At 48.6% G+C, this 14,629-nt stretch overlaps 1 protein-coding gene across 1 annotated transcript in view; it reads right to left on the reverse strand.

Moving 5' to 3' along the window:
* SMARCAD1 (SNF2 related chromatin remodeling ATPase with DExD box 1) overlaps positions 1-14,629 on the reverse strand; it is a 1,912,998-nt gene that overhangs the window by 369,914 nt on the left and 1,528,455 nt on the right. The window contains exon 19 of the mRNA XM_069630562.1: positions 5,162-5,283. Coding sequence (XP_069486663.1) covers positions 5,162-5,283 — 122 coding nt within the window. The remainder of the gene's footprint in view (positions 1-5,161; positions 5,284-14,629) is intronic.

Here is a 14,629-nt window from a genome sequence, read left to right on the forward strand (position 1 = left end):
GATGGAATTCTGACCTTTAGCTTGCGTCACATCTAGACGGGATTATGAATATTAGCATGTACCACACTTAAATGGAATTCTTACCTTTAGCTTGCGTCACATCTAGACGGGATTATGAATATTAGCATGTACCACACTTAAATGGAATTCTTAACTTTAGCTTGTGTCGCAACTAGATAGAAGTGTGAATGTTAGCATGTGCCACACTTGGATGAAACTGTGAATGATGGTAAGTGCAACACTTGATTGGAATCGTGATCACTAGCCTGCCTCACATCGAGACAGAATATTGAAAATTAGCAACGATGGAATAGTGAATGGTAGCAAACATCAGACATAGACATAACTGCAAGGACAACAATGCCAACTAACCAATCCACTAACAATTTCACCCCTCTGCATACACTTCTCAAACTCAAACCAAACACAACCACAAGCCTAAAATGCCGCAATCCACACTAACTTCACTACACTGCAACAACAAAACAAACCCCACATAGACTTGCACAACAGCACACAGCGACTACCGACCGTAAAACACCCCAAGCCCAGCCGACAGACCCACCGGGCTGAGGCTGCCATCAGCACATCACTGCTCTCTTGCACTTTTCCAGCTTATTCCCACTAACTCCCCCCCTCCTTCTTTCAGAGCCGCCAGAGCGCCATGGCACCACTCCGGAGGTGATAGTGCACGGTACAAATATCCTTTAACATTAACATATAAATTAACTGGTTCAGACATAAATGTTTGAAGTGCCACTGCCCATCTACTCAAACACTTACCTCACTCCCATTTTAAAGGTTGTGCATGTAGGATATCAAAATATATGACTACTGATGTCTATAAAACATGGCTAGCATAAACGGGGGTGGTAAACCATGCTCCAACAAAGATCAAAATAAACTGGAATGTAACTAATCATAACTCAAAGTCAATGGCACTTTTGGGAGTTGATGCAAAAGATAATGGAGCTAGGCCTAACAACATTTTTATCATCCCCACTTGCTACAGCCTAAATCAAACCCCAGGGACATTTTAGGAGAACATTCAGGGGTTTAGGTAGGTTTTGTGGCAGAGAATCGTTTTTTTAGAAATTTACTATCAAAAACCCATCAAAAAACCATGGCTTACCCAAAAAGTCCACCACTGCATCAAAACCGTTTTCTGCACAGAAGTAATACTAGGAGGAAGCAAAACTTTACAATTTTCTATGCACAAACATATACTACAACTCAGAGATTTATCTATCACAAAACTGCTTGAAATGTAGCTTCTGAGTCTGCGTTACTAGATCTGCCTGCAGTTTATTGTCACCTTTAGCTGATGTCAGAACATCCCCTTAAATCTCAAAAAAAGAAATATGCCTCCTGCCTAACCATCTATGGGATTCCTACATTACCAGATGATAACATCGGACTTTCAAATACAATATCCTAAAAACTGTCCGAATATCGTCTGGCTGCATCTCTGACCTGAAACAATTCAAGCGTTTGTTATAGAGGAGAATCTTTTTCCAAGAGGGCAGATCGCAACAATGTGCAGTGGTTATTTTGTAGTTAAATTCTAGTTCTTATGGTGCAACTTAAATCTGTGTAGCCTATCCTGTACTTGAGAATTAGATCCAGTACAAAATATGTCATTTGTTTTCTAATTTTTTTTATACGATATGGCTGTTTTACCGCTACCAATGGCCTGTAGACTGCACATTTTTGGCATCCGTTGTTAAGCGACTTCAATTCAGCACTCCAACTAAGTCAATGCCAAGTCTGGGATGCCCAAGGGAAGTCCTTATTTATATATTTTTATGACAAGCTCATAGATCGGGATGATAAACCCTTGTATAACGCCCCTCTCTTTGGATCCCCCTGACCTCACTGAGCCAAGAAGTAGGTTTGTTTTGCAAATTAAAAGATTTATTGAAAAATTAAATAAGATATATATATCACACTTTTATAAATAAATTAATATTTGATAGCACACTTATGAAGATAATGTTGATCAACAATGGATAATATTACGCTAGAACACTTATTTGATTACTTAGGAGTTGGTATAGAGAGGATAAGGTAGCAGAAAATACTTTTATGGTTTCAAGGAAATGCAAAGATGGAAAAGAATGCAGCGCAGGAATAAACTGATATGGTTTCAACAGGAGATAATATGATCACTTTTTCTTTGGACAATTCACTCCCCCCTATGCAATATAAGGAGATGGAAGGAGAGCACACAATTTTCAGGAATACAATCAATTGCAATACAAATTCTAGTTCCCCCCACCCCAAGCACGCTTAGAGCAACAGGGATGATTTTAAAACGCAGGCAAAAATACTTTAAATGTGATTTGCAAAGAAGTGAAAATATGCTAAAAATGATTTTAATTCCCTATAGGAGATTCAGGGTAGGTGACAGCTACGTTGAATGAGTTCAGGTCAACACTAGCAATGATTCATGAGGGATTGTCAGGTTGAAAACAAATTTCAGCAATGCAAAGCAAAAGCAGCTATTTTTTTACAAGTGGTGCAATGAGCTAGTTTTCAATTCGCAGCACTTTTTCCGGGTGCGTCGAGCGCGATTACGGAAAAACTATAATGAGTCGAGCTTGTTGGAAAGCTTAGATTCTTAGCTTTAAAATGAAAGTTAAGTCTCGTTCCTAGCACACGCGGTTCAAAAGATACGGACGATTTTGTGGAGGTATATTTCAGAAATGAAATAATGATTCAGAATGGCAAATGACACTTTCACAGGTTTGAAATCACAGAATGAACACACTGTTTCTATGTAGCTCTAAATAGGTTGAAATGAGTTGAATTAGATTATTTTTAAACTAAGCGATTGGTTTGCACAGCTCTGGCTGGATACTCACTCCTAATTTTGGAAGGAATGGACCTCGTCACAGATCTGGTCAACAGGTTTAGCTGCGGTTCTCTGCTCTGCTGGTCTGGATGTCTTGTTCTGGCACTGCACAGCGGTCTGGTCTGGGTCTGGTCTTCTATCGGCACTGCACGGCGGTCTGGATACAGCTCTGCTTTCTGGGTTCTGGCACAGGGTTCTAGCCAGAATCAAACAGCTCGTCCGGCTGTTGAATAGTTTGGTTAGGTGGCTGGATTCTGAGGCCTGCTGAGAAGGATTCAGCTTTTGGACTAGGCCTCTCTGCTGCAAGTTCTGAAGTCTGGATTCTAAGTTCTGGTTCAGGAGTCTTCTGGATATTGTCTGGTCCGGCAAAATGCTTCGCAAAAAATCAGTTTGACGTGGAAAGTGAATGTCCCCACCTGGGTCTCAATGACTCCTTTTATGTCTTTTGAAAATGGGTGTGTGCGTGGGCATAACTAAGCCTGCCCCTCACAACTTATCATTGGCCAAGTTCTCCTCTCTTCCTTGATTGGGGAAGGAAATGGAGTGTCATCAGGCATCAATTTTATGGCATACAGAAAGAACACTCCCCTTGTCACTTTGCACACAAATCTATTTTTGATAAAAATGCATATTTATCTATGTACAATTTTTCTAATATTATATGTCCAGTTAACATATTTTCTGTAGCACCAAACCATCCGATCCCTGTCTTTGTAAGATGTTTTGTCTACTTCTGACAGAATTCTGCCCTTTTCATCCAGAACACAACCTCTAAACTTTTCCAGAATTTACACGAACATGCGCAAGGGGTATGGGCAGCAGATGATAAAGTGTCAGATTTTTAACATACAGACATTTGGAGTAATACCCTATTTTCCGCTACTACCCCCCAGAACATACCACAGCGTCCTAACACCTCTTAAAATGTGCACAGAGAAATCACAGGAATGATGATATTATTTATATAATTTTGACAGTTATGTACTATGAATTATCCATCTTTTTAAAATTATGCACTAGCCCAGATGGGTGTGGTTTAGGTTCCAAAGCACATGGGGGAATTTCTATCTGTCCCCGCCTCGAGCTCAGCTTGCTCACAGAGGCACTGCTCCTCCCAGTTTCTTCTAAGAGGAAGCCATTTACGACCCCCCTAATTTAACATTTGCCTGAGCCAAGGAAAGTTCATTGTTCTGTTTCGGTGCTCCTCCCCTGATTCAATCAGAGAGGTGTGATCTCCTTTTGGTGGGGGCAGCAGAATGCAGCCCAGGCCGGGGAACAGTAAGTGTTGAGAATTCTCATTAATCAGCAAGCCTTTGAAGTCCCAGCTAGCTCAGGATGCGGTTTAGCTTCTGAAATACAGGTCCCCAGTCAGAGTTTAGACCGCTAGCGCCGGTTAGTGTCGAGCGCCAGTACTGCACCCATTTTTGGGAGCTGTCTTGAATTAATACATTTCAAAAAAAGGGATTTTACTTGATAGTATATGATCCTTGCTTAACATGGCATTGCTGTGGATCTGCAGTAGAGTAAAGTAGAACACTCAACCAGAGTTGGATTTTTGTTTGGTGGTTTCGTGCCCATGATCTTAGCAATTTTTGACATTAATAAAAACAGATTTTTAACAGCACCATATTCCTTTGCACCGATTTCGCTCATGGAGCTTCTGGCCCATCACGCTCGCACTGGTGGGTGGCAGGTCAGGCGACCATTTTGGTGTGCGCAAAACTGCACGGTTTTCCTGGATTCTGGCGCAAATGTGGGCTTTTCAGCCATCTTGGATTTTCTAAGCCCACAGCACCAAATGTTGTAGCATAATAGTTCAAACGTGGGTCAAGACACCTGACACCGTCCAAGTGATGTAAGAACTGAAATTTAATTAACAAAGAGTTAAGACTGCAGTGATTCTAGGAAATTATGACTTCAGGTTTGTGATTATAGTCTACTATGTATCTGGTGGTAGGAGAAAAAAATGTACAATTTGTATTAGAAGATGATGTTAAATATGTTGAAATATATTTTGCATACATATAGTTCTGCATCACAACGATATAGCAGATTAGAAGATACTGAATGCTTCAAGATTCAATTTGAAAACAATCCAAAAAGCTGCAGGCATTTAATATTCAAAAAGGAAGTAAGTAAAGGGAACTGCTACTAAACATTTCAAAGTGACATTTAAAGGAATTCATGATGTCTTAAAAATGACTTACTTTGAAATCCAATCTCACAAATAGTATATTCCACCAGCATTTCAAATAGAAAAAAAAATTAAAAATTGCAGCATTTTTGCAAACAAAACTTCTCACTTACATTTAGCATGAGTCCAGACATTATCTTCAGTTTCTCAGCTGTGAAATATGTGCGGTGCAACAAGGGGTGATTGGCCATTTTTCTAAGGTGCATCATGACATTGCAAAGCTCTGTATTTTTTTCTGAAAGTATAACAATGCATTAAAATGATTGAGTAAAGATCCACAAAACCCAAGTAATATAAATGTTTTGTCTAATGAAACAAATTAAATGAAACAGTGCACAAAGGATCATCCGTCTTGTGCCGGATCACCTTAAATTCCGGAAACTTCTCAAGACCCTCCTCTTCCCTTCCTTCTCTACCCCTCTATGCTGCTAACCTAGTTCTGTTCTTTCCCCCTCTCCCTCCTCTTTCTTACAGCATGCGGACTGGCAGCCCGGTGTACCTCAGAGTCTCACTGGTCCCACCCACCCCACCAGTTCTCTTTCGCACTTGCCTCAGGGCCCTTCAACCCTCCCACATTCAATGCACTTGAGAAATTAACCCAATAGTGTCTTTCTCTGCACTTACCCCAGTCTCAACCAACCAGGTGCACCTGATCCTCCCCCTCCCTCGACCCTCTGTGCACTTGTCGACCTGTACGCACCACACATGAAGATAGTCTGTTCTCTCTTTTCTTCACCCCTTAATTGCACTGTTAAAACTGCAGAATCATCGTCCGGCCTATTTGCTGTCTCCCAAACTGTAAAATGTATTTTTTACGCACTTACCCTGCCTGTGCAGACTATAACTGCCTCAGAAATTCAAGGGCTCCGAGCGACTGTTTTTTTCCCCCATGTTCCCACCCTCCTTGAGTGCTTTTAAACACTTGCCTGTGTATAGGCGCTATACAAATAAACAATACCATACCATACAATCCTCTTGTCTGAGATTACTCAACAATGCAATCTGCTTTACAATGTATTTATTGCTTATCTAGGATTTGCTTTTTAGGCGCTTATACAATAAGAAACTACTTTGGGAGGGAGCAGGGGAGGGAAATACATTACAACCCGATATTTAAGAACAGAGGAGGTGGGGGGGGGGGATGAACCTACTATGCATTTTGAGTTTTCAGAACATGCACGTGCAGAAAGGAAGAGGGAAGAGGCGCTAAGTGCTGGGGAGTCCGAGCTCGAGGGAGAGCCATAGACGAAGTGCTAGGAATGTTGAGTGCTACCTTCGGAGCGGAGAGTGTGCAGATACTAAGTGCTGTGGAGAGACAGGAGCTGGTCGGAATTGGTGTGGGGTGCATAAGGGCCAGGTACAGTGATTCAGCAACTGTGGGATTAGCAGAGGAGGGAAAGAGGAAGGTCTTAAGGAGTTTCCGAGATTTGAGGATATCATGCTCAAGGCGCAGGGGGAGGCTATTCCAGAGGAGGGAGCCTGCCCTCTGTTTAGCTAAACTCTTTACACATAGAGAGTTGGTGCCAGAGGAACTAAGTGGTCAGGAGGGAGAGTATTTAGTGAGATAAAGTTGAAGATAGTGTGGCCCCCAGGCCCAGACAGCCTTGTGGATGATGCAGAGGGATTTGAATTTAATCCATGCAGCAATCGGGAGCCAGTGAAGACTTTTTGGTGCAGGAGAGATGAAATCCCTGGGCTTAAGGCCAAGGATAAGTCTCGCTGCCCTATTCTGGATAAACTGGAGGCGTTGAAGAGGGAAGGTTCAGGAGGAGGCTGTTACAGTAGTCAAGTTTAGAGAGAACCCAGGCTTGAGTCACATTGAGACTCTAAGGGAAAGTGAGAAAAGGTAAAATTCCTTTGAGAAGCAAGAGCTGATCGTTGGACTTCTTGGCAATGTCCTGAGTGTGAGGGAGGAAGCAGAGAGATGAGTCGAAGATGACTCCAAGGTTTCCAACTTCAGTCGAAGGTGTTGGGGAGAGCCCAAGGAGGAAGGCCAGAGTGAGGGGAAGTAGGAGGGAGCAGGGGTCCCAATGGGAAAGGATCTCAGTTTTACAAGCTTTGAGGCAGAGATCATTGGAGGCGCACCAGGACTGGATGGCAGATAGGCAGTCAGGGATGATGGAGGATGCAAGAGGGTCAGCAGAGAGTCTGAAGAAGAGCTGTGTGTCGTCTGCGTAAAACTGGAAGTAGGAGAAGGAGGAGATAAGGCATGCAAGGAGAGCAAGGTAGATTCTAAAGAGCCAGGCGGAGAGTATAGAGCACTGGGGGACACCACAGGTGCAGATGGAAGTAGTAGAGGAGAAGGAGCCAAGGATGACTTGGCAGGAGCGGTTAGTGAGGAAATTATAAATCACTCACCAGAGTGACTAACGTACTCTTAGTCCTTAGCCCCCTTTCCTCAATACTGCATGGGCGCCCCTTCCTAGGGACAGGAGACAGAACCTTTTTCACCAGAAAAAAACCCTCTTTGCCTTTAAATTTAGAGGCGCACGCGGGGGAGCGGCCCTGGAAGCATGTGCTGTCCTAATGCCGCCCTCTGGCGCCACAGCTCAGGCCCTATAGACGAGTCGACAATAGATTAACATTGCCTAATGACACCAGGTTTATTGGGGGTGGGGGGAATGGCGGGACGTATGGAGGAAAGGGGACTACACTGAGTAACTTAATTACTCTTACGTCCCGTCTCCTTTCCTCCATACTGCATGGGCGATTACAACAGAGTGTAGCCCCAGGGTAGAGAGGAGACCCTCCTTAAGCAAACAGGTTTCTAAGAACCGCCTGTCCGAAGGACGCATCTAATCTAGAGCCGGCATCCAAACAGTAATGCTTGCAGAAAGCCAAAGGGGTGGCCCATGTGGCTGCCCTGCTTATAACATGCCAGGGGACATGTCGCTGGAAAGCGATGGCCGTTGCCCTGGCTCAGACCGCGTGGGCATGAATGTTGGCCGGCAGTGCATTATGCTGTCCCTCGTAAGCTTCCTTGATGGCCGAGATCATCCAACGGGCTATGGAGGCCTTGGAGGCCCGATACCCTGGTCTTGATCTGCCGAAGGTGACAAAAAGTGTGTCTAGACTTGCAGAAGCCCTTAGTCCTGTCTAAGTAGAATTTCAGGGCACCCCTGACAAGGCAGTGCAGAACTCTGTGCCTCGTCTTTGGGCTCAGCAAAGAATGTAGGCAACACAATTTCTTCGTTCAGATGGAATGCGGAAGGCACCTTAGGTAGGAATGCTGGGTGTGTCCGCAGGACTACTTTATCCCTGTGAAAGGTAGTTTATGGCTCTGAGGCGACCAGCGCGTGGATTCCGCTGATTCTGCGAGCCGAGGTGAGGCCGACTATCAAGGCTGTCTTAACGGTGACCAGCCTGATGTCCGCAGACGCTATTGGTTAAAATTGTTTGTGCGCCAGGACACCCAAAACTATGTTGAGGTCCCACATGTGGTGCAGCCTCCTGATGGGCCGGTAGAGCCTGGCGAGACCCGTCAAATGCTTCTTGACAATCGGGTTGGAAGAGGAGAAACTCTCCTCCAAGTTTCTGTAAGCCCCAATGGCTGCCAGGTAGGTGCGACAGGTGTCTACCTGCACGCCTGAATGCGCGAGGTGCTCCGTGAAGGAGAGCACATCGTCCAGGGTGCATGCCAGAGGGTTGATACCCAGTGGCAGAACCTGGTGCACTTGCTCTTATACTGGGCCCTTGTAGACTTGCTCCTGGCGCCCTGTGTGATATCTGGATTAGCCTGGGAAAGGCTGAGGTGACCTAGCGTGACCTGTTCAGGAACCGTGCTGTGAGGGCGAGTTTCTGTGGAGCGGAGTGGATGACCCTGCCCCCCCCTGCTGTGCCAGAAGATGCGCTGGGCCCGTCAGAAGACAAATGGGAGGCCTCTTCGAGGGGCTGAGCAGCTCCGAGAACCATGGCCTGGCTGGCCACCACATGGCTACTAGAATGATGCTGATATGGCAAGACTCCTTGACCTTGCATATCACCCTGTGTATCAGCAGTGTGGGTGGGAAGGCATATGCTGTCATTCCGTCCCTCCGAATCTGGAATGCATCGGCCAGGGAGCCCGGGCCCTTATCCTGCCAGGAGGCGAACAGTTGGCACTTCCTGTTGTCCCAGGAGGAAAAGAGGTCCACTTGGGGGTGTCCTCCATTGTAGAAGATCTCCTGCAGTACTAGGTCATTCAACTGCCACTCGTAGTTGTCCGCTCCAAGTCTGCTGAGCCTGTTTGCCTCCAGGTTGGATTCCCCTGGCAGGTGGAATGCCGTGAGGTAGATTTTGTTCTCCAGGGCCCATTCCCACATGCGGACTGCCAGTCTGCACAGTGGGGGGGAATTGGTACCTCCTTGCTTGTTGACATAGAACATGCTGGTCAAATTGTCCGTCTAAATGAGGACGACCTTGCCCTCAATAACCGGAAGGAAGGCTCAGAGCCAGCCAGATGGCCCTGAGTTCCAACCAATTGATGTGGTACTCCGGCCCGGTCCTGGTGTCATGGGCGCAGTGGTTGTCCAGGGTGGCCTTCCAACCCTCTAGAGAGGAGTCCGTGGTGATGGTGACATGTGGGATAGGTTGCCAGAAAGGCTTGCCAGTCCACAGGTTGCAGTCGCTGGTCCACCACGTGAGGTGCGGGTGAAGCAACGGAGGAATGTTGATCATCTCTGACTGGGAGCCTCGCTCCTGGTTGCAAGATGCCGCAAAGTGCAGTAGTATCCTCCTCATCCTGAGTCTCATGTGGGGGACATCCAAAAGGACTGCTGCCATGAGGCCCAGTAGGTGTTGGTATCACCAGGATGAGGTCACTTCTCTGCTGAGGAAGTGTGCCGTGGCCCTCTTGATGGCCGTGATCTTGTCCTCCGAGGTAAAAACTTTTTTTGCAGCAAGTATCCCAAATGAGGCCCAAGAAGGTCAGTCTCTGCATAGGCTGCATCTGCGACTGCTTGAGGGTGAGTGAAAAACCCAGCTCGTGTAATGTGTTCACAAGAGTGTGGGAAGTGTGGTGCACCGTTTCCGGAGATGTCGCCCTGACGAGCCAGTCGTCGAGGTACAGGTAGATGTGGTGGCCCTGGGACCTGAGGAGGGCCGCCACTGTGTTCATCAGCCTGGTAAAGACCCTGGGGGCTGAGTTGAGGCCGAAAGGAAGCACCTTGTATTGGAAATGGTAGCCCATGATCCTGAATTGTAGAAAAGAACGATGAGGCTGCCAGATCGGGACGTCTAGGTACGCGTCCTTCAGATCCAGGGAGCACATCCAGTCTCCCTTGCACAATGTCTCCGCCATCAAAGCTGGTGTAACCATCTTGAATTTTTGTAGAGGTAGGGAGAGGTTTAGGGTGGAAGATCATGGATGGAGATCAAGCCTGACCCCCACTGGAGACACTTGGACCCGAAGGGGCGTGTCATGCCTTCTTTCCCTCTGAGGCTGTTGCGGAGGAGGGGGACTGGAAAAAGCCCTTTCTCCCCCTCCCCTTTTTGTTGCTTGTGCCGATGTTGCGGCGGCGAATGGCCAGGCTGCGAGGACCTCCGCTGTTGGAACCCTCGGAACCCTCCGTATATACGCCCCTTGTCAGAGCGCTGCTGTGACTGGGTGTACGCTTTGGGCGTGTTCTTTGTAAGGATGGCTAAAGACTTGGCCGTTTGTGAGAGGTTTTTCTTTTTGTCCAGGTCCTCGTCCATGGTGGAGTTCAAGAGATCACACCCTTTGAAACAAAGGTCTAAGATGCATTACTGGACATCTGGGTTGAATTTAGTAGAACAGAGCCAGGCTGTTCTTTTCTTGTCCGTGGCAATGCAGATGGCCCGGCCAGAGGGGTCAATGTGGGCCATGGTGGACTCCATGATGTCTTCTGCCACCATCTTGGCCTCTGCCAGTCCCGCCTTGAATCGGGATTGGCTCTGCGCCGGAAGCTCTAGGAGGAAATACGGAATTTCACACCAAAGCATCTGGTTAACGGCTGCTAGCATGGCATCCGCGTTGGCTTGACGAAGATGCAGGCACGCATTGGAATACAGTTTCTTACCGTACGCCTCCAAGATCTTCTCCTCCTTGCCTAGCAGTGCCGCGGAGGAAGAGGCTGTGGAGACTGAGGCTTGGAGTACAGTGATGCTGCAGCGATCACTGAAGAGTGCGGCTGAGGGTGGGCCGATAGCAAGATTGTATCCCCCTCCATCTGCCTGTACTTGGCATCCAGGTGTCGATTGACCGATCGGCTGGACAGAGTTGGGCTTGAGCCAGCCCTTTTTGGCCAAGGCGACCAAGTCCTTCTGCCTCAGGATCCCCATTTTTGCTGTGGGACGCAACGTGAGGACTTCGGCCAGGACCCCCTCTGCAGGTTGCTCAACCTCGGTTGAGGTAGGCCCAAGTACTCTGCCAGCCCTGCAAGACGTTCATGGAAGGCCTTGGCTGACTACAGTGTGTCAGGGTCGTCCTCCTCATCCGTGCCCACCTGGGGGTCCGGTTGGTCTGGCACCGGTGCAGGGTCCTGGGAGCTGAAAGCTGGGATGTGGAGACCGGAGCCAGAGGCTACAGCGGAGGCTGGTACGGAACCACCTGCACAACCGGTTGGGGGGCCGGAGTGGGCGGCTGAGGCTGCCAGAGGCACCTGTACTGGGGCCTGTGGCGCCGGAGCCATTGGCAGGAGCACGTCCCTGATGGTGTCCCTGAGGATGACCCCCATTTCATGAGCCCGAGGAACCTTTAAAAAAAAAAATCAGTCCTCACAGGCCGGAGTAGTAGGCGATATTGACGGGGTATCGGGTGGCTGCCCTGCGCAAATGAAAGGTAGGCTGTAGGCCACATACTTGGTTGACAACAGTCCCACCTTGACACACATTCTTCCTCCTGTTCCCTGCCTTGGTGCAGTATCGGGCAGATGTCAGGAATGTCTGGCACAGCGGCCATTTTGTCGACCTGCCTTCCACGTGCCTGCGTCGTGTTGCTTGGCACACTGGGCCCTGCCCAGCACTCTTGAGTGTGGATCATGGGGTCTACCCTGTTCCTCAGGCCGAGGCCTGGTAGGCGATTCGCCCTTGGCAGATCTGCGGGTAGAACTGCATATAGGCGCCCCCTCATATGTTGCCGGTACTAGGGTGTGGCCCCCTCGGGCGAAGACCCGGTAAAAGAACCTTCCGGTCCCTCAACACTGTCACCGGGAGGATCTACTGACCCCTCGCCCTGTCGGCCGGTAGCTGATGTAGCCTCGGTACTCATGCTGGTATGAGGACCCGAGCAGTCCTTCCCGGTCGGGCAAGTCCTTGGGAAGGAGTCTCCCTTGCGGGGTGCGCTGGAAAAGAGCAGCCCTACCTTGGATCGATGATATGCAAAGTCCTTTAGATCCTTTCGAGGCAATCTCTGGAAGAGCTCCCTCCACCTGGCTAGTCAGTTCTTCAGAGACCTCGAAGAGAGCGCGTTGCACGTGGTACAAGCTTGCTAGCTGTGGTCTGGGCCAAGGCAATGTAGGCATAGGGCTTGGGGGCCTTTGTTGGAAAGAGCCTGTCGCAGGATGGACATCTGCTGAACCCTGTAGAAGTCGAAATGAGCCGGGGAGGAGCGCGAATGATAAAAAGACAAAAAAGTCTAAGAAGTAGTATCAGCGCGTGGAATTATATGGCCGAAGCCAAACCCAGGAGCGCTTGTGAATTCGGCCCGTTCCCGTCGACGCGGAAAAGGGGACTGAGGTGTAGCGCCAGAGGGCAGAGTCAGGGCAGCACATGCTACTTAGAGCTGCACCCCTGCAAGCCTCTAAATGTAAAGGGGAAGAAGGTTTTTTATGGTGAAAAATGTTCTGTCTCCCGTCCCTAGAAAGGGATGCCCATGCAGTATGGAGGAAAGGGGACGGGACGTAAGAGGATAGCCAATCCAGTGTCCGTTCCGAGATACCAAGTGTATCATGGAGCCTTTGTATGAGGAAGGAACAGTTTATTGTGTCAAATGCAGAAGAGAGAGAGAAGGATGAGGAAAGCTGGAGAGTTTGAGTCCAGAGATGCAAGAAGTTCTTCACAGGGCTTCAGAAGAGCAGTTTCTGTGCCTCTGTATGCTCAGAATCCAGATTGATGGTCGTGGAGGCCATCAACAAGTTCAGTGTGAGAGTTGAGTTCTCAAGCAGCTTCCACAGGAAGGGGGTGATGGAGATAGGGCGACAGCTGGCAGGGCAGGTAGGATCAGAAGATGGTTTTCCCAGGAGTGGGCGCACATGGGAGTGCTTGAGGAGGGAGGGGAAAGATCCAATGACAAAACAGTGATTGCAGAAATCAGCGAGAGCAGGGGCACGTGAGTCAATGTTATCCTTGATGGTCCTGGATGAACAAGGGGAGACCTGTTTAGAAGAGACCTTCATGGAACGAACAGCTCTGGTCTCTTCTTCAGGTGCAGCAGTAGAGAAGCAGCAGGAGGAGGAGGAAGAGGAGGTGTGTGGTGGGGGGTTTGGAAAGGGATGTGAGGGAGTGGCCCCCTCGGGTGAAGACCCGGGAGTGTAGAAAGGGAGGTCAGAATGTCCAGAGTTTTTGTGGCAAAGTGTGAGGCCAATGTATTGCAAAGGGAAGGGGAATGGGGGAGGAGGAGGAGGAGATTGCAGAGGGGTTGGCTAGTTCCCTAAAGACTTTGAAAAGTTCTGCTGAGTTACTGGATGCGCCGGATGAAAAATCTGTATTGCCTTTGGGGCAGGCGGCATGTCAATTTGTCAGAGGATGAGCCTGAAGTTAGCCCCTTCGTTTCTGCTGCCCTGCAATTACGTTTCAGAGCTGCAGGTTCAGTGCCGTACCAAGTGTTACGCTATGAGGCAGGTTTCATACGGATCCTCAAGACTGGGGCACAAGAATGTCAACAGTGTTGGTGATGGTCAGATGAAGGTTGCTGAGGGCAGTGTCAGAGGTAGAGCCAGAGGTGAGGGGGGATGAAGGTGGAGGTGCAGGCTGCCGCAGTCACTCATTTCATTGGGCGGACGTTAGTGAACAAGGTTGGTGGGACCTTGGGGGAGGGGGTCAGTGGGCCAATGGGACCAAGTTGTGAGGAGAGAGTGGTCTGACCAGGAGAGAGGGGTGACTGATGGAGGAGCAAGAGGTCAGAGTGAATGAGGGCATCAAGAATGTGCCCAGCTGTGTGGGTTGGCCCGGAAGGGTGAATGGAAAGGGACAGCGAGGTGCTGAGGTCTGTGAATAGAGTGAATGCAGAGCCAGGGGAGTCCAATTGAATGTTGAAATCACCCAGGAGAAGGTTAGAGGTGGAGGAAAGTAAAGAAGAGCAGCACTGAGAGAGGAATAGGGAGGTGGCACCTGGAGGCAGGTAGATGGTGGCAATGGTTAGGGTAGTGGGAGAGGTGACCAATTTATAGACTAGGCTTTCAAAAAAGGAGTAGGGCTGCGTAGGTAAGATGGAGGCAGGAACCCACTCGGGGAAGATTAAGGGAACAAAACCCCTCAGCCCCCCGCACCGCCAATGCAGTGAGGTCGAGGCTTGGAGATGATCTTGAAGCAGTCAGGGAGGAGGAAGTCCAAGGCAGTGACTGAGCTGGCATTTAATCAAGTCTCTGTAAGAGCGAGAATGTCAATGTCTTCAAGAAGGAGACAGATGTCAGAGGAGTGTTTTC

Source organism: Ambystoma mexicanum, chromosome 6q (genome assembly GCF_040938575.1).
Source record: "Ambystoma mexicanum isolate Mex_15411 chromosome 6q, UKY_AmexF1_1, whole genome shotgun sequence".
NCBI classification, from domain to species: domain Eukaryota; kingdom Metazoa; phylum Chordata; class Amphibia; order Caudata; family Ambystomatidae; genus Ambystoma; species Ambystoma mexicanum.